The sequence below is a fragment of the Herpailurus yagouaroundi genome, unplaced genomic scaffold (genome assembly GCF_014898765.1).
Source record: "Herpailurus yagouaroundi ecotype Mexico unplaced genomic scaffold, PumYag 181, whole genome shotgun sequence".
Classification (NCBI taxonomy): domain Eukaryota; kingdom Metazoa; phylum Chordata; class Mammalia; order Carnivora; family Felidae; genus Herpailurus; species Herpailurus yagouaroundi.
In genome coordinates, this window is record NW_024412412.1 from 33,400,443 (window position 1) to 33,421,797 (window position 21,355).

The 21,355-nt window shown below is 35.0% G+C and overlaps 1 protein-coding gene across 1 annotated transcript in view; it reads right to left on the reverse strand.

The window, feature by feature from the left end:
- Positions 1 to 21,355, reverse strand: part of ADAM7 (ADAM metallopeptidase domain 7) — a 66,608-nt gene that overhangs the window by 38,382 nt on the left and 6,871 nt on the right. The window contains exons 4-7 of the mRNA XM_040490408.1: positions 7,159 to 7,237; positions 5,490 to 5,566; positions 4,345 to 4,537; positions 2,401 to 2,454 (exon numbers count right to left, since the gene is read on the reverse strand). Coding sequence (XP_040346342.1) covers positions 2,401 to 2,454; positions 4,345 to 4,537; positions 5,490 to 5,566; positions 7,159 to 7,237 — 403 coding nt within the window. The remainder of the gene's footprint in view (positions 1 to 2,400; positions 2,455 to 4,344; positions 4,538 to 5,489; positions 5,567 to 7,158; positions 7,238 to 21,355) is intronic.

Consider the following 21,355-nt stretch of genomic DNA (forward strand, 5'->3'; position numbering starts at 1 on the left):
TAATAACTGTATAACATGTGCAAAGAATTTTTCCTTTTGCTTATTCTTCAAATTTGTTTGTAAGAGATATTATCTGTTAAAGCAAATTTCGGCAAAATCTGTGTTTAAATGGATGTGAGCCTAGTGTCTTCATTTGTTGAGAGACTGTGGACTGCTTATTTAATTTTTAAAATTCATTACAATCTTTCTCGGGTTTACTATTTCTTTCCAAGTCAGCTTGGTAACATTTTACTGCATCCTTCTGTTCATAACTGTATTGGCACAGGTTGTACATATATTTTTTATTGACGTGTAACCTGTCCTATATTTACAGTTATGCTCCCTTTTACTTCTAATTTTATTTGTACTTTTTTTTTTTCTTAATAATTGTTGTCAGAGATTTCTCTATTTTACCAATCTATTCGAGGAATGAGCATTTGGCTTTGTTGATCTACCAATTGCTTCTTTTTGACTCATGTCTTTTATTAATTATATGCATTGTTAAGATTTTTTTCTCCTTTCTATCCTTTTTTGATTTCTTCTGTTTTGTTTTATAACTTTTCCAGTTAGACTCGTAGTTCATTAAATTTTTCTTTCTCTTTCATAGAAATGTCTAAGACTACAAATATCCTTCCAAATACTGCTACGCCTCCTGCATCTAAAGTTTTCTCTATACCAGTCTTTTCTTTTTTGCTGTTATAAATGTTTCATAATTTTAGATTTGACTTCTTCAGTCAGTTAATATTTGGAAATGTATTTTGCTTTAGTTTCCAAACCAATGATAATTTAGTGGCTTAATATATCAATTTTTGTTATAACTTCCAATTTGGTTGTGGTTTAAAAACAAAAGCGTGCTCTTTATTATATATCTATTTTTTCTTTTTTTTTTTAATTTTTTTTAACGTTTATTTACTTTTGAGACAGAGAGAGACGGAGCATGAATGGGGCGGGGGTCAGAGAGAGAGAGGGAGACACAGAATCTGAAACAGGCTCCAGGCTCTGAGCTGTCAGCACAGAGCCCAACGCGGGGCTCGAACTCACGAACTGTGAGATCATGACCTGAGCCGAAGACGGACGCTTAACCAACTGAGCCACCCAGGCGCCCCTATATCTATTTTTTTCTATTTCTTTTTACTTTCTTTGTGGTCAAATACCAGTTTAATTTTTGGAAGTATTTTATTTGCATTTGAAAAGATTACAGATTGTCTATTTTGTGTGTTTTGGAGATTCTACCAATTGATTATATCAAAACGATATTTATGTGACTCAGATGTTTTCTACTTGTGTTGAATTTTTTCCTACTTTACCTAAAATTTCCTGATAGAGGGGAACTGAAAAACACTTACTCTGCCTGTAACTCTGTTATTTTTTGTTGCACATCTTTTTTGACTCTATTGTTAGGTATATAATCTGAAATATCAGTGGCTGGTTTACAGTTCTTGGAGAGCTTATTCTCCTTCCCATTGTGTTAGTTGACTCTTCCTCATGTGATTAGTTTCATCTTAGATTATGAAAATGTCTTCATAGAACATTTTTGACTTGAGCTGTAACAGTTTATCAAGTTTCTAATCAAGTTTTACATTAAAAGCTTTGCTTGGCATTTCTGTATCTAAAGAAAAATATATCACGCTCCATATCATTATATGACACGTGTTTAACATTTTTGCTTTCCTGTGCATAATATATCCCCTTCCTATTGCTACAAACAAACAGAACATTCCTTTTCTCTTTGCAGTTTCAGTAGGGAGACATTCTCCGGTTCCCTTTTCAGAGATGGGGCAGTTCATCATGGCTCTGGGCATTATTCAATACATTCTATATACTATATGTCACCAAGCCTGTGAATTTTACTTACTGCTCTGACAAGAGATTCTCTTCTCATTTTTAGGACTTGGAGATTTTCTGTGTTTTCTTCTGAGCTCAACTATAGATTGTGCTCATTTTTTCAATTTTGTGTATGTTGTTCACCATTTCCATATGCTCAGTAAAAGGAGGAGAATTCTATTTCGGCTTAGTCTTCTATACTGCCAAAGGACCTTATCATCTCTTATATAAATCTGTTTGGGGAAGCTAAAAACAACATTGAGCCCAAAATGGAATTCCGATTAAAATATTTTTTTCTCGGGGCGCCTGGGTGGCGCAGTCGGTTAAGCGTCCGACTTCAACCAGGTCACGATCTCGCGGTCCGGGAGTTCGAGCCCCGCTTCGGGCTCTGGGCTGATGGCTCAGAGCCTGGAGCCTGTTTCCGATTCTGTGTCTCCCTCTCTCTCTGCCCCTCCCCCGTTCATGCTCTGTCTCTCTCTGTCCCAAAAATAAATAAACGTTGAAAAAAAATTTTAAAAAAATATTTTTTTCTCTTTTTTAGGATCACTATAGTTTTATAAGTATGAATGAGGAGCAAATATTCATTTGAAAACTTACCACGTTATCATCAGCAACAATGAACAGTTCCACATACTTTTCTTTATGGGTGTTCTGGAAATTTATGAAAAATTTAATAGAGTATGGTCAATGTTTCTCATTTTACGTTAAAATTTTCATGGTAAGAAATGTTAGTATATTGATACAGGAAGGTGAGGAAGAGGAGTATAACTAATAATTCCAGGAATTTATCTAAAGAAAGCCCCATATATTATTAAAACATGTGGCCCTTTACATCAGATCGTCTTTCAGGTAAAATTAGTTATATTTATTGCAGCATTATTTACAATGGCCAAGATATGGAAGCATCCTAAGTGGCTATTGGTAGATGAAAGGGTAAAGAAGATGTGACACACACACACGAACACACACACGCACACACTGATATTATTCAACCATAAGAAAGGATACGATCTTGCCATTTACAAGGGTATGAATCAATCCAGAAGGTATTATGCTAAGTGAAATAAGTCAGACTGAGGAAGACAAATAACATTTCACTTAGGTGTGGAATCTAAAATTCAAAATAAATGAATAAACGAACAAGTTAAACCAGAATCAGACCTATAAATACAGAGAACAAACTGATGGTTGTCATAGGGAAGGAGGGTGTAGGAGGCAAAATAGGTGAAGGGGCGTGGGAGACACAGGCTTCCAGTTATGGAATGAATAAGTCATGGAATAAAAGGCACAGCATAGGGAATATAGTCAATGGCATTGCGGTATCGTTGCATGGTGACAGAGGGTAGCAACACCTGTGGTGAGTGTAGCATGCTGTATGGAGATGTTCAATCACTAGGTTGTACACCTGGGACTGATGTAACATTGTCAGCTATACTCTAAATAAATAAATAGAAGAATTATAAATAAAGAATCATGAATGCAGTTTTTAACTTTTTTTTCATTTATAAAGCAAATGCTTACTAAATAGCTCATATAAAAAGGACTCAACTCATCAAGAGAGGAGAGCAAATCGTGGGACTGGCTAATAGGACTGACTGTATTCCTTCTACTCTTCTCCTGTCTCTCAATCCCCTACTTTGTGGTAGTCTCAATTCCAAAGAAATGTATAAAAGTTGCTAATAACAGACTCTTCTTTTTTATAAATCAACAATACCAGAAAATTCTGTCTTCAGCTTTCAATGTCATCTATTGAGGTACATGCATATTGTCCGAGTAATAAACCAGAGGCGTATTGTTCAAAGATCTAACTAAGTCATTTTGGGGGGGACTTTTTTTTTTAAGTGATCATCTATTAATTGATTAAGTCCATCAAAAACATCAGTTAGGCACCTAGTAAGTTTCAGACACAATCTGGACCATGGATATGCGAAGCAGATGGGCACTCATGGATCTTTAAAGGCTAACGCCTCATGAGGATTTGAGGTGATATGAACTAGTCATACAAGAAAGCCTAAAACACATAGGACTCTCATAGCGCAATCATCTGCCAGAAATTGAACTTGCGATTACTCTTAATTGTCCTTAATAATTAATAATTAGAATATTTGGCCTGATGATGATGTCCAATTAATAATTAGAATAAGTCAAGGGGCAGACCTTGACTTATCATCAGCAAATCCCCCCTCTCCCAACAAATTGATGGCAGTGACGACAAGGGGAAACAATAGCTCGTAGAGGTTTTACGACATTGCAAATTTCATTCTTTCCAACCACTTGTAGCCCTGATGGTATAAATCACATGTAGGGTTGCAAAAATTCCCGTTCCTTAAAACTGATGGGACAAACTGAGATTTGCTGTAGGTAACGAACATTTTCTATGTTGATAAAAAGTTTGACATTTTAGATTTCAAACAACGAAGAGTCAGACTCAGGTGGCATGTATATTTCACTAGTTGTGCTCGTTTCTCTCCTTTGAGATCAGAAAGGAAATAAAAGGGGCTTATCCTTACATTAAGATGATTTTTTCAAAAAGGCACTTACTTCTGTTTTGAGGTCTTCCATGATTTTAATAGCATCTTTCGGATCAGTTGTCCTGGTAAAATTGAGTTCCGTACAAGAATAATTGGCAGCGAACTGTGCCTTTGGATTATATCTGAACACAAAATGTTGTCCCTCATCTGAATATTTCACTGGTTCGATGAGGTACCTTTGGTTATATACCCTGAAGAATCCCCTACAGAAAATGGAAATATGATGTATGTTCAAGATCTATACCATTTTACTACTTTATTTCTCACCATATTTCTCTGTTCCATTTTATTGACTTTGCCTAGCTAAGAAAGGAAACTATAAGACCAAGGCCTCATGAGCATGTGGCTGCACACGTATTCTGAGTGATAAAAAGGTGAGGTGATAATGTGGCCTTTGAATCAGTAACACGCGTAAGAATCCACTCCTCTAGATTTTCAGCCCAATCTCTACTTTGAAATCTCAGAGTTCTCACAAATATTTTGTGAATTTTTATGTCCATCATGCTTTAATTGTAGAGTAACTATATGGAAGCACAAATACTATTACATGGCGATTTTGTCATTAAAAGAGTCTTTATTCTTGAATATATTGGGATCTACTTAAGTAAAGTACTCATAAATGAAGGCGGAAATGTCTTGTTCTCCTACCCTGCTACTTCACATTTCCTCTTTAATCCTTGAGCCCAAGATCTATAAGGAACTGATACAGGCTATACTTCTGGCTCTTTTGATTTCTAAAGACTCTAAACTCCTGAAGAGCAAAAAGCTGTGAAGTGTTGTGTTGTGGTGGGAATTCACAGGCCTAGAAGTCAGGAGACCTGGTTTTTCCATAGAGATCTATCACCAGCAAATTGAATGTTCAGAGGCTAGTCTCTGATTTCAGTGTCTCTGACATGAGAGGACAGGCTAGATTATTCCCAGCAGTCTCTGAATCCCTTGACAAAAAATTTGTCTTGCTTAGGGCTGTGCATTAGACATCTTTTTGTCAGAAGTGGACATCAGTGATGGACTAGAAGGGCTACTCATGCTGAAAATATGCAGTAGCTTTTTCCCATGATTTTTTTCTATTTATAAGGTTGTTTGAAAGATGAAAAGCAAATGTCTCTGAAAATGCCTTAAGCAAACTTCTAAACGAAATAGAGAACTGTGCAATACCTCAGACCATTACATGTGCTGATACTGGCAGAAGAATCAAATTCATGTATGATGGATCCTTGGTAAAAACAGTGATCCTAAAATAGATGAAGAGACTATTGTTATAAATACATATGCTCATATTGTATAAATATCACTATACACGTATTTTACGTTCACAATATATTAGCATTGCATTCTCACAAATTACACCCATGCTCCTTTCATGTATTCGCTCATTGCACTCTGTCATTTGGAAAATTTTGAACTCCTTCAGAATCCTTTTATTGTAATTGCATCGTTACTTTGTATGAAGCAGGATGTGGATTCTTTCCTCACAAATTTAGGAGTGTATTAGTTGATGAATCCAGTCTCAGAAATGTGACCCTTTTCCATTTAAGTATTTCTCCTTTCATCCACCCTAAAATGTCTACCAAACTACCCTTCTCATGTTGTTATTATAATTTTTCCCCATCAATTGATTTTAAAATCAATCCAATTTAAAAAAAATTTTTTTTAAGTTCATTTATTTATTTAAAATCAATCCAGTTAAAAAAAAATTTTTTTTTAAGTTCATTTATTTATTTTGAGAGAGACAGAGACGGTGCGAGTGGGGGAGGGGTAGAGAAAGAGGGAGAATCTCAAGCAGGCTCTGCACCATCAGCACAGAACCCATGCAGGGCTCAAACTCAGAAAATTGTGAGATTATGGCCTGAGTCAAAATCAAGAGTTGGACACCTAACGGACCGAGTCACCCAAGCGCCCCATGCCAATGTTGTTGATGATTGCTAAAATTAGGTTTCGCTCTCCAGCCAGGTCCCCTCAAGCCCTTTCCTCCTGCGGCCTTGCTTCAGTCAAGCTGGTATCCCTGTCACTCCCTACGTGGTGCTCTGCCTGTAACGGTTCCATCAGGTAATCACCTTTTCCATTTTGTCCATGAGTGACACTCCCCATGTGATCTCAGACCCTCTTAGGCCAACAGCCACCCCCTGCATAAAAGCATGTTGCCCAGTTTTCTTCCATTTCTATTTTACAAAGATTGCCTGAAGGTTTACATTCCATGATTGACACATGCCTTAACCAGGAAATAAGTTTTTAGAAAGTATACTTTTGGTGAAAAGGAATAATGTCATCTTCGGTTAGAAGGCTACAGAGGGCATGGAAAGGGAAGGAAGGCCGTGAAAGTAGAACCTGTATCCACTGGAATATTATTGATGATAAATGAACAAAAATTCATTTGGAGAATGAAGGAGAGACCACAATGTTGGTGCAGCAGAAGGCCTAGGCCGGGGAATAGGACTCACATAAGGGTCAATTAGATGGAGGTTTTAAAATAGATTCACGTCGTTAGTTTTTATCCCTTTAGCCCGATGACAATCTCATCAGGGTGCCTTCTACTTCTTTGGTTCCTGCTTTACCCTTTCTCCAGACTTAACACCATTTGGGGTACACAGAAATCAGTTTAGTTAAGAAAAAATACATTAACAGTCATCAATCTGCTTGTGAGACAGTAGTCGGCCTCCTTTAGAGTTTGAAGGGTCATGTTTTCTATTCTAGAATGATTCGTGACAGTATTCAATGTAAGATTCGCCTCTGACATAACATTTTCAGAAGCTGCCTGTACATCTGGACTGTGTTTCAAAATCCCATGAGAAAATTTCAGAAGACAAGGGAAGGTTCCATAAGATACCGTGGTGGAAGGGTAGCTGGTGACGGCCTCTCCTTTTATAGAGTAGTAGGTTTCACTGTAATTTGAGGCTAGGAACTCCCTGGAAAAGAGGGCAGAGAGGTAGTGAGATTTAGTCAGTTTACAACGATAGCAGATAAAACCAATTATGGGGAAGAGAAGCCTTGAAGCTGTTTCCAAATCTCAGCACATTCCTCTCATGCTAAAAACACATAAGCAGAATCAACCCCACTCACACGAAAAGGCTTTCTGGCCAGATTTCATGATTTGGTAAACACTAGAAGAGACTGAAAGAGATTCTGGGAGCAAGTTGAGAAAAAACTAGAGAAAATACTATCTAAGTAAAGTCATATATATATTTGATGTGTATATCAAATATACATAAAATGCATATATCTTAACATATATTAACCCAACAACTATATATTTAGATAAAAGCAGTATGTATTAATCATAATATAAATTTAGAAAACACAGAAAAGTATCAATGAAACTCGCTACAGAGAGACAACCTCTGCTAATATCTTCATGTAACTCTTCTTGTTTTAGGTTAATTTGTTTATTTTGAGACAAAGGGGAGGAGGGGCAGAGAGAGAGGGAGAAAGAGAATCCCAAGCAGGCTCCCTGCTGTCAGGACAGAGCCCGATGTGGGGCCCGAACCCACGAACCCTGAGATCATGACCTGAGCCAATTTAAGAGTCAGATGTTCAACCAACTAAGCCACTCAGGTTCCCCTTCATGTAATTCTTTATAGTTTTTTTTTTCTCTGCACACGTTAAGGGATGGCATTCTGAGTAATCAGTAGAATGACTTTACTTTCCCACATGCCCTGTAACAAATCCCAAGGGTATCCTCAGACCAAGAACTAAGGTTGTATATCTCAACTCTCTCAGTACATGGATGCTACAGAAGTACATAGAGAATCATTGGATTCTTCTTACACCGTTCTGCAATTTACTTAGTTCTATCTGAATTACCCTACGTGGATAATAGCCATTCTATTTTAACATTTACGAGGCCCCAAGAAGAAAAGTGGAATATTGGCTCTCTTAGAGAGGAAATGGTGATGGAGTAGAGAAAGCCCTAGTATAAGAACCATCACTTGGGTTTGACTGAATAGAACGAGCTCAAAATCACTTTGGAGAGGTAATACGTACACTATCTTATATGAACGTGAAAAACAAACATTTGTGTAGTTTGTAGAGACATAAACACGTTCGTTATTAAAGTTGACATCATCCTCTCGACATAGTTGTTTACCCAACAATCTTACTTTGTTATCTCATGAATTTGAAAACAGATAGTTACAAAACACAATAAAGAAAATATTGAACTTAAATTAAACATATCCACCTGTGCGTTGTTACTCACCCTTCCTCAAAGAGCTGGCAGAACAGTCACAATTTGCCCTACTTGAGCAGAGTCAGTAGATTTACCTTTATGTCCATGCTTCGTGAACACAACCTGCCTCATTCTTAGTAACTCCCAAAAGGTAGGATTATATCTTCAGCGTGCAACCAGAATGTACATTTTAATGGGCTGAATCATCGTGGGCATCGCTTTTCTTTCCCCAAAACTATATTCAAAAATTGTATTTTCTTAGAAAGCAGAGGATCCCACATTTTTCCAATGTATGAATACAAAGTACTAGTATCTCATTTTTTTAAATTTTATTTTGAAATAATTATGGACTCATAGGTAGTTACAGAGATAGCGTAGCAGAATCTGATGTCTATGCACACCTCCCTCAATTTCCCCAGTAGTTACATCTCACATAATTATAGTACAATAACAAAACCAGAAATACACATTAGTCTATTGCATGTTTGTGTTCATGTGGCATTTTATCATAGGTGTAATTCGCACCACTGCAATCAAGATACAGAACTATTCCACCAGAAAATGACCTCTCATCTCTTTCGCTGATCCCAGGAGTACAACTGCTTCACCTCAGGGAGGTTGCATGTTTGCTCTTTTTTTTAAATTGCCAAATTGTTTTCCAGAGTGTTATATTATTTAATATTCCCGTCAGCAATGTATTAATGATCCGGTATTCCTTATATCCTTTGCCAGCTTTCTGGCGACATAATTATTGTTTTCGGTTTAGCCATTCTAATTGAATGAAATGATATTTCATTATAGTTTCATTTGCATTTCTTGAATGACTGATGATGCCACACATCTCTCAAGTGCTTGTTTGTCACCTGTATATTGTCTTTGGTGAGATGTCTCTTCCTACCTTTCGCCTATTTTCTGATTGAATTGCTTGCGTTATTATTGTTGAGTTCTCAGAACTCTTTATTTTTCCAGACGCTAGTCCTCTGTCGGTTTGCCAATGTCTCCTCCCAATTTGCAGCTTGTCTTTTCATCCTCATAATGAGACTTTGGTAGAGTTAAGCATTTTCAATTTCAATGAAGTCCAATTTATCAACTTTGTCTTTTATTTTATTAGTCATGTCAAATGAACTGATGTCAAGTGGAAGAACTCTTTGCCTTAGCCCAAGATCCTAAGATATTTGCTGTTTTATCTAAATGTATTATAGTTTTGCATTCTACACTGACACCCATGATCTATTTTGAGTTAATTTTGACATGAATTTGGTAAAAGCATTGAGATTTAGGTTGAGTTTCTTTTGTTTTTGTATTTTTTTGCTGGATAGTTTCAGGACCTTTTGCTGAAGAGATTCTACCTCCTCCATTGATTTGCTTTACAAACTTTGTCAAAAAAGAGTTGGCTTTACTAGGGTGGAACTATTTCTGAGATTTCTATTTGATTCCATTGATCTCTGTGTCTATTGTCCTGACAGTCTGACTCTCTATATAATAGCTCTCAAAGTGATTACTCCTGGTTTTTTTTTTTTTTCTTTTTTCAGATTTCTTTTAGCTACTCTAGTTCCTTTGTCTTCCCCTATAAGTTTTGGAATAATCTTCTCTATATTTATAAAAAGTCTTACAGTAATTTCAATGGGAATTGTGACAACCCTATATATCCACTGGAGAAATCAATATCTTTCCCATGTGGTCTTCCAATATAGTAATACAAAGTAAGACCCCACCTATTTACATCTTTTTGATGATTTTCATCAGAATCTTGTAGTTTTCAGTGAACAAGCTTTGTATTTAGTTCTCCGATTTGAAACAGTTTTATTTCTTTTTGAACAGCTGCAAATGGTGTTACAGTTTAAACTTCAGTTTCCTCATGTTCATTGCGAGTGTTTAAATACAATTGATATTTTTATGATGCAATATTCTGTGACTTTGCTGAATGCACTTATTACGCCCAGAAGATATTTTTTATTTGATGTTTGGTTAGCCTGTTGGTTAGATTTTGTAGAATTTTCTATGCCAACCACTGTATGTTACCTGCAAGTAAGGACTTTTTTTTTCCCTTCTACCTTTCCAATCTATATGCCTTTTATTTCCTTTTGTTTCTGAGTTGAGCTGACTAGATGTCCTGGGAATATGTTGACTAGCAGTAGTGAGAGTGTACGTATTTGCTTGGTTCCAGATTTTAGGAGGAAAACATTCAGTCTTTCACCAATAATAATCCTATTGCTGTAGGGTTTTGTAAATACTCGCTATCAAGTCAAGGACATCCTGTTATATTGCTAATTTTCTGAAATGTTTAATCATAAATGATTGTTGTATTTTAGCAAAAGCTTTTTTGGGGTCAATTAATAATATCATGTGATTTTTTCTTCTTTCCATTGTTAATATGGTAAATTATGTTGATTAATTTTAGAATATTGGGCCAGTATTGTATTCCTGGAAAAGATCCCATTTGGTTATGGTGTATGACTCTTGTTGTGCATTGTTGAATTCTATTTAATTTTGTTTATACTGTCTTTGTCTGGTTTAGGTATCAAAGTAATGTTGGCTTCATAAAATGAGAAGGGAAGTATTCTCTGGGTTTTCTGGAAGACATTGTATAAACACCGTAAAGTTTAGTGATATTTTTCATCCACTCTGCCATTTTCAGTATTTATACAATTTGAAGTAATTATTAATATATTAAGACTTAAGTCTGCTATTTTATCTTTTGTTCCTGTTTCTTCTTTTCTCATGTTTTAGTTTCCTTTTCCTGCCTTCTTATGGATTGCTTAAATACACTTTCAAATTCCATTTTGATTTATCTATAGCGTTTTTCAGCGTACCTCCCTGTATAGGTTTTTTAGTGGTTACTCTAGATAATACGTTTCATACATGTGTATGTATGTATATATAAAACGAACCAAGGTATGTCTTGGAATTGTTTGAGATTTATATATTGGAGATTGTCTGAGTTTATCCTGTTTTGAATTTGTTCAGCTTCTTGAACCTGTAGGTTTTTAGTGTCTCCTTTGCCAAATGTGGGTATTTTCAGTATCAAGATATTCATTTGATATTTTGTCAGCTCCATACTCTTTCTCCTCTCCTTGGGGTCTCTGATGACCTCAGTTTTTCATCTTTTATTTTATTACCACATATTCCTGAGAGTGGCTTTTTTTTTTCAGAAAATTTTCTTTGTTATTTAGATTGTGTAATTTCTATTATTCCATATTCACTGATTATTTTCTCCTGCCATCTCTGTTCTTTTTTGTTTTTAATGTTTACTTTGAAAAAGAGAGTGAGAGAGCATGTGCACAAGTAGGGGAAGGGCAGACAGAGAGGGAGAGAGAGAATCTCAAACAGCCTCCATGCTGAGCACAGAGCCCAATGCAGGGCTCAATCTCACAATCGTGTTTGTGGCCTGGGCTGAAATCAAGAGTCAGATGCTTAACAACTGAGCCACCTAAGCATCCCTGACCTCTCCATTCTGATATTGAGCCCATGCATTAAAAGTTTTATTTTTTCCATGTATTTGACTTTTCAGTTCTAAAATTTCCTTTAGATTCTTATTTATATCTTCTATTTTTTTCTGAGGTTTTCTATTCATCCCCTGAGACATTCTATTTTGTTTCATTTGTTTCAAGCATGTTTATAATTGTTCACTGAAGCATTATTTTTAATGTCTATTTCCTTTTTTATATTAAATATAGTTTATTGTCAAATTGGTTTCCATACAACACCCAGTGCTCATCCCAACAGGTGCCCTCCTCCATGCCCAGCACCCACTTTCCCCTCTCTTCCACCCCCCAACAACTCTTAGTTTGTTCTCAGTCCTTAAGAGTCTCTTATGGTTTGCATCCCTCCCTCACTGTAATTTTTTTTCCCTCCTTCCCCTCCCCCATGGTCTTCTGTTAAGTTTCTCAGGATCCACATACAAGTAAAAACATATGGTATCTGTCTTTCTCTGCCTGATTTATTTCACTTAGCATTATACCCTCAAGTTCCATCCATGTTGCTACAAATGGCCAGATTTCATTCTTTCTCATTGCCAAGGAGGATTCCATTTTATATATAAACCACAGCTTCTTTATCCATTCATCAGTTGATGGACATTTAGGCTCTTTCCATAGTCTGGCTATTGTTGAAAGTGTTGCCATAAACAGCAGGGTACGAGTGCCCCTATGCATCAGCACTCCTGTAGTTTATTTATTTTTAAGAGAGAGAGAAAGAGCAAGCAGGGGAGGGGCAGAACGAGAGGGAGAGAGAGAGAATCCCAAGCAACCTCCACGGTGTCAGAACAGTGCCAGACATGGAGCTCAGTCTTACAAACTGTGAGATCATGACCCGAGCTAAAATCAAGAGTTGGATGCTTAACTGACTGAGCCACCCAGGTGTCCCTGTTCACTGAAGTATTTTTATGATGGATGCTTTGAAATTTTGTCTGATAATTCAAAGGTAAAATTCTGCCAGCAGACCCTGTACTACAAAAATCAGTAAAAGAAGTCCTTCAGGCTAAAGGGATTGGCAGAAGATGGAAAATTGAATTTCTAAGAATAGAAAGACAGGAAATGATAAATAATTCAAGAAATAAAATTATTTTTTCACTGAATTTCTTTCAGGTACACATGACCACTTTAAGCCAAAATTATAGCCATGCATCATGGAGTTCATAATGTTTACAGATGTATACATATCCAAATTAACATAAAAAAATCGTGGTATAGACTTATATGATTGTGAAGCTTTTACATTTTATATTAAATGATACAATATTAATTTTAAATAAATATTGTAATATCTGAAATAAAAGTTTAAACCTAAAGCAGAGAGATATTTCTAAAAACCCAATAGATAAATAAAAAGCCAGTAAGGAAGGTAATAAAAAAATCAAACAATCCAAAGATCCAAAAAAGAAGACCAGAGAAACAAACAAACAACAACAATAAAAAACTCAGACAGATATCAAAAATTAAATACAACATAGCATTCAAAACATTAAATGTTAATGGATCAGACATTATAATTAGAAATCAGATTGTCAGAATTTGTTAAAAAACAGGACCCAACTACTTGCCAAATTACAAGAGACACATTTTAAATAGAAAGACAGATATGTTGAAGGGAATGGATGAAAAATAATACATTACACAAAGAGTAAATATATGAAGGCTAGGATATTATGTTGATATCAGGTAAAATACACTTCCTGACAAGGCAGATCTTGTATAATGACATAATGATAAAAGAATCAATTCGCCAACATAGCTGGAGGTGTCATAAACCCAGACTTTAAGTTATACTATAAAGCTGTAGTAATCAAAACAGTATGGTACTGGCATAAAAAAATACACATAGATCAATGGAACAGACTAAAGCCCAGAAATAAACCCACAATTATATGGTGAATTAATCAACAAAGGAGGCAACAATGTGCAATGGGGAAACGTCTCTTCAATAAATGGTGCTATAAGGGTGCCTGGGTGACCCAGAGAGTTAAGCATCTAACTTCGGCTCAGGTTATGATCTCACAGTTTGTGAGTTCAAGCCCCCCTTCGGGCTCTGTGCTGACAGCTCAGAGTTTGGAGCTTGCTTCAGATTCTGTGTCTCCCTGTCTCTGCCCCACTCATGTTTGCACGCTGTCACTCTCTGTCTCTCAAAAATGAATAAAATGTTAAAAAACAATTTTAATGGTGCTGCAAAACTGGACAGCTACAAACAAAAAAATGAAACTGGACCACTTTCTTACACCATTCCAAAAAAATAAGCTCAAAATGGATTAAAGATATAAATGTGAGTCCTGAAACCATAGAAATCTTAGAAGAGAACACAGGCAGTAACTTCTCTTAAACTGGCCACAGCAACATTTTTCTAGGTAAGTCTCCAAGGGCAAGAGAAACAAAAGCAAAAAATAAACTATTGGGACTACATCAAAATAAAAAGCTTCTGTACAGCAAAGGAAACAATCAACAAACCTAAAAGACAACTTACTGAATGGAAGAAGATATTTGCAAATTACATATTAATATAGGATTAGTATCCAAAATGTATAAAGAACTTAAATAACTCAACATCAACAAAATGAATAATCCAATTTAAAAAATGGGCAGAAGACACGAATAGACATTTCTCCAAAGAAGACATCCAGATGTCCAATAGGCACATGAAAAGATGCTCAACATCACTCATCATCAGGGAAATACAAATCAAAACATAATGAGATATCACATCATGCCTATCAGAATGGCTAAAAGCACAAGGATGTGGAGAAATAGGAACCCTTTTGCACTGGTGGTGGGAATGCAAACTGGTGTAGCCACTGTGGAAAACAGTATGGAGGGTGTTCAAAAAATTAAAAACAGAATGACCCTATGATCCAGTAATGGTGCTACTAGGTATTTACTTAAAGAATACAAAAACACTAATTTTAAAGGATATATGCATCTCTATGTTTACTGCAGCATTATTTACAATAGTCAAATTATGGAAGCAGCCCAAGTGTCCATTGATAGATGAACAGATAAGTGATATCTATACATACAATGGAATATGATTCAGTCATGAAAACAAATGAAATCTTGCCATTTTCGAAGAACGGGGCTGGATCTAGAGAGTATAAGGCTAACTGAAATAAACAGTCAGAGAAAGACAAATATATGATCTCACTCATATGCGGAACTTAAGAAATAAAACAAATAAATAACATAAAAGAGACAAACAAAGAAACAGACTCTTAACCATAGAGAACAGATTATTATCAGAGGGAAGTGGGAGGGGGGAAATGGATGAAATAAGTGAAGGGGATTAAGATACACTTATTTTGATAAGCACGGAGTAATATATGGATTGATGAGTGACTATGCCTACACCTGAAAGTAATATAGCACTGTATATTAACTACACTGAAATTCAAATTAAAAAAAAAAACAAAACAAAACAGTTACTGGGAACTGGAGGAAAAATAGAATCAATTCACCGTAAAAGAATTATAAATATGTCTGAACCTAATAGTTAAGCTTCATAATACATGAAACAAATATTAAAGGAATGGAAAAGAGAGAAAAATGGAAAGAAGAAAAACAATTTCAAAAATCATAGTTAAATATTTTGACACAACTCTCTCAGCAATGGACAGAGAAAATAGACACATAAATTAAATAAAAATAATTCTAAATAATCCACCACTTTTTCTAATTGCTGTTTATAGAATACTTCACCCAACACTGTAAAATACGTATTCTTTTCAAGTGCACATGTATGTTTAATGAGTTAGAAACACGCTTGGCTATAAAAAATTGTAATACATTTTAAAAAAATATGATGTTATACAAACTATATTCTTCATCAAAAATAGAATTAAAATAGAAAACTTTGACACAACGATATATTTTTTAAAACACACCAAATATTGGGGGGCGTCTGGATGGCTCAGTACTTAAGTGTCTGACTTTGGCTCAGGTCATGATCTCATGGTCTGTGTGTTCGAGCCCCATACCAGGCTCTGTGCCGACAGCTCGGAGACTGGAGCCTGCTTCAGATTCCGTGTCTCCTTCTCTCTCTGCCCCTCCCCAGCTCATGCTCTGTTTCTCTTTCTCTCAAAAATAAATAAACATTAAAAAAATTTTTTTTAACACCAAATGCTGGAGTTAAATAGCCACTCTTAAGTAATACATGAGCCAAAGAAGAAATCTCAAAAGAAATTAGAAAATATTTTGGAATAAATGATAATAAAAATACAACATATCAAGATTTTTGAGATGCATCTAAATTTATGTTTAAAAGAAATGTCATAGCTTTAAATACTTTAAATACTTATGACAGAACACATGAAATGTTTCTATAAAAAGAGAAAAGTAACCATTAAATAAGTGGGACAAATAAAATAATAAAGATAATAAAATAAATCAGTGAAATAAACAGTAACATTAGTAAAATAAAATTTTAGTTATTTGAAAACATCAAATTGATAAACTCCTTTATATTAGTCAAGGAAAAAAGAGAACTCAAATAACCAATATTAGATATTATAAAGAGATTATCTCTAAAGATATTACAGACATTAAAAGAATAGAATAGAACGAGTAGAACGAAAGAATAGAATGAGGGAAAAAAAGAATAGTAAGAATATTATGAAACACCTTATGCCAAAAATTTGACAACTTAGATGAAATATACATTTTCCTTGTAAATTACAATTTAAAACTGACTCAATATGAAGGAAAATCTGAATAAGCCTTTATTAATAAGATTGAATTTGTAATCATAAAATCTCATTCCCACACATACACAAAAAAATCCTCAAGGCACAGAAAGTTTCATTTAGGAATTCTAACAAACATTCCAAAAATGTCCTTTATAAATATAGGAAAAGAGAATAATTTCTAATTCATGTTTTGAGATCACCATAATCCTAATATAAATATCTGACTATGACATTACAAAAAATGAAAAATACAGAATAATATTAATCATTAACATGGTTTTAAAACCCTTAACAAAATAATAGTAAAGTGGATACAGCAAAGAGTTTTTTCCCAAGAGTGCAAAGATGGTTTAGTATTCACAAATCAATTACTGAAATTGACATATGGACATTTCAATAGTTGAAGACAGAACACTTGCAGCAAATTTCTCAGGCAACTATCTTAATCTAGTAAGGTAAACCAATGACAATTCTCCTAGCAATATCATATTAATCCTTTAATATTGAATACTTTCCCCTTAAAATAAAAAATAATGAATGGTTGCCAACTCTCATTACTTCTACTCAAATTGTACTGGAGTTCTTAATCATTGGAATAAGATATAGAAATAGAAGGAATAATGACTAGGAAGAAAGTAGTAAAACGGTCAATATTTGCTGTTGAAAATCCTTAAGCAACCTACAGAACAATCAATAGATTCATAGATGAAACCCTAATAGAAAAATAAAATAATGAGAAGCAGTTCTGCTTACAAGAACGCCACAAACATTACACATGTAGAAATAAATTTAACAAAAGACATGTGAGAGCTCTACACTATAAGCTACAAAACACCGTTGATAGCAATTAAAGACCTAAGTAAATATAGAGATACGACATGAAGAGTTTTAATGTTATTGATATCAATTCTCTCCAAATTGATATGCACATTCAATAAAACTCCAAACAAAACTCCAGGGCTTTTAAAATATAAAATTAACAAATGGGGCCCCTGGGTGGCTCAGTCAGCTAAGCGTCCGACTTTGGCTCCGGTCATGAACTTATGGTTTGCTTCGGATTCTGTGTCTCCCTCTCTCTCTGCCCCTCCCCTGCTCATGCTCTGTCTCTCTTGGTCTCAAAAATAAAGAAAGATTAAAAAAATTAAAAATAAATAAAATAAAATTACCAAATGGATTCTAAATTTTAGAAAAATGGAAAGGATCTAGAGTTTTTAATTTCTGAAAGAGTAGAACAAAGTTGGAGAGGTTACCCAAACTGGCTTTTGATTTACTATAAAGCTGCAGTAAACAAGACAATGTGGTCGCGGATTCAGGATTGAAAAGTAAATGAACAGGATAGACTAGAGAGATCCCAGAAATAATCATTGGATTTCGTTTAAGGTATGAAAGCAATCCAATGCAAAGAAAGGCAATGTAACAAAATGGGCTGGAATAACCAGCTAAGCATATGGAAAGATAGAACCTTGATCTTCCCACAAATTGCCCACACACGCACACATTCACGACAATAGCAGATCAAATCTAAAAACCAAAACAATGAAGACATTAGAAGATAGTTCACATAAAGCAATTACCATAAATGAAACATGTGATAAATTAAAATTGTTTTCAAATGATAAATTTTTACTTTTTAGGAGACACAATTAAGAAAATGAATAAAAAATCCCAGAATGGAAACGCCATTAACAGATATATTTGACAAAGAGCTGATCTTCAAGATATAAAAAGATAATAAAAAAAGTTTTCAACAGGGGCTGCAAGTTTATTGAACATGAAATATTACCACAAACTCACTAGTGTAACTAAAATTATAAAGGGGAGCCCCTGGGTGGCTCAGTCAGATAAGCCTCCAACTTTTGATTTCTGCTCAGGTCATGATCTCACATTTCGTGAGATTGAGCCCTGCATCTGGCTCTGTGCTCTCAGTGCAGGGCCTGCTTGGGATTCTCTGCCACTCTACTCTCTCTGTCCCTCATCCTTCTCTCTCTCTCTCTCTCAACACAAATAAATAAATAAAAAAAAATTATAATGATGAAGACGACAGGGAGCAACTAGAATTCTCATACGTTGTAATATACAAAATTGTACAACCACTTTGGAAACTGATTGGAAGCCTTTTATTTATTCACTTATTTATTTTTATTCTTTTTAAAAAATTGTTATGTTTATTTTTGATAAAGAGAGAGAGAGAGAAGACAGAGAGAGACAGAGTGCAAGCAGGGGAGGGGCAGAAAGAGAGGGAGACACAGAATCCGAGGCAGGCTCCAGACTCTGTGCCGACAGCAGAGAGACTGATGTGGGGCTTGAACTCACAAACCTGAAGATCATAACCTGAACCGACGTTGTTCGCTTAACTGACTGAGCCACCCAGGCAGCCCCATTTTTTTTTTTTTAAGTAACACTCTATGACCCAGAAATTTCACTCCTTGGCTTTGATCAAGGAGAAATGAAAGCATGTATCATATAAAGGCTATACAAGAGTGCCCATTTAAGCTTTACTTGTGATGGCCAAATTCTGGAAACAGCTTAGGCTGTCCAACCATGGGAGACTAAATAAACAAACTGTAGTATATTTATACAATGGAATAGTACTCAAAAAGTAAAAGACTCAAACTTCTGATACGTGGAACTACATGAACGAGTCTCATTAATGCAATGCTGAATTAAAGAAGCCGTATGCAAAAGAGTACATGTGGTGTAAACCTATTTATAAGAACTTCCAGAATGGACAAAAATAATTTGCAGTTGATGAACCTCTATGAGCAGGTTTTGAGGGGAATCGATTAGGAAAAAACAGAAGTAAATTTTCTGAGTGACACTTCTTCTATAGTTCATTTTTGTAAAAATTTGGGTAACACAGGTATGCGCATTGCCAAAATTCAATGAATATACACTTAAGATATGTGCATTTCTTTGTATAAAAATTTTAAATGAGAAGAAAAAAACTGTAAACAAATATTAAATTCTAATGATCTGCTGCTTGTTGAAGTATGTAGTGGGAAGTTATGTTAACGTCTAAAATGTATAAAAATAAGATGATGGATGGATGGATGGATGGATGGATAGGTGGATGAATAGATGGATGGATGGATTGAGGAATGGATAGACAGGAAAATAGGATATAAAACAAGCATATTAAAATGTTAATGGGTATATGTTATATGTATATCTTCTTGGGATTATGGGTATATGTGTATTCGTGGGTATATAAATGTTCACTCTAAAATTATTTCAACTAAAAATAAAATAAAATAAAATAAAATAAAATAAAATAAAATAACTTCAACTTTGCTCTCTGTGTGAAATTTTTTTTATAACAAACTGTTGGTTAAAAATGAACGACATACAACAGGTAAATAAAATACAATCATATTTGTGATTATTTTCAAAACACATAGGTATAACTTTTGGTAAAGTGCTTGATTATATAACATATTCTAAATTAATGTTTCTTTTGCCTCATATATACATACACATGTAACTTTTCACCTATTATTGGATTTATTGTAGTGAAAACTAAGTTGACCCAATCAGTGTTTCCACTGGATGAATAAAAATCTGATCAGACATGGTTGGTCTATGAAGATTTACCTCTATTTCTCAATATCAGCTTATAAAATAAGTATTCGGTGTGGTTAAAACCAAGTCAGATGAAACTCACAGGGGAAATATGGGAAAAAGTGGCTACAAAAAACAAAACCCAAGACAAAAATCTAAATTAATATGATCAAGTTTCTGTTTGTTACCATAAGATATGAAAACATCTGAATAAGTAGTATTCACAGATTTGAAAGGCTCCATGGTATGTACTAAATTCACTTCCTTCTTGGAGGGGACTAAAGTAATGTTGTCGATCAGAAGTATCAATATTAGATTAAACGACTTTATACCTCCACAAGTCTATAATATGCCACTCCAGGCGGATTAACAGAATTACACAATAGCTAATATATAATAAGATTTGGCTACTTGAGGCATAGGCAGCATGGAGTAATTTCGAAAACAGGTAGATCTGAGTTGGAGAATCAGCACCATCATCTGCACTGTGACCCTGACAGGTTTTTGCTTCAGTGAACCTATGATTCTTCCTCAGTAAAATAAAAGTAAAATCATATATTTGCTTGTAGGGATATTGTGGGAATTAAGAGAGCACTTTGAGAGAAGGCATATAGAAATTGCTCAATAAATGCTAGCCTTCTTCCATCCTGAGAATGTATGCAGAGTCTGAATAAATTATCAATAGAATTATGTTCTTAGATTAATTCTATTTCTGTGCATCTGTCCAGTGGGCAACTCTGGAGTAGAAGAAAGGTTTTTTGTTTGTTTCTTTGTTATATATATATATATATATATATATATATATATATATATATATATATTTAATTTTTTTTCCAACGTTTATTTATTTTTTGGGGGACAGAGAGAGACAGAGCATGAACGGGGGAAGGGCAGAGAGAGACGGAGACACAGAATCGGAAACAGGCTCCAGGCTCCGAGCCATCAGCCCAGAGCCTGACGCAGGGCTCGAACTCACGGACCGCGAGATCGTGACCTGGCTGAAGTCGGACGCTTAACCGACTGCGCCACCCAGGCGCCCCTGTTTTATATTTTTTGTTGCTGTTCTTTTTAGCTAATAGGCTAGAGTCTCAATTCTTTTTTTTTTTTTTTTTTTTTTTTTTTTTTTTTTTTTTT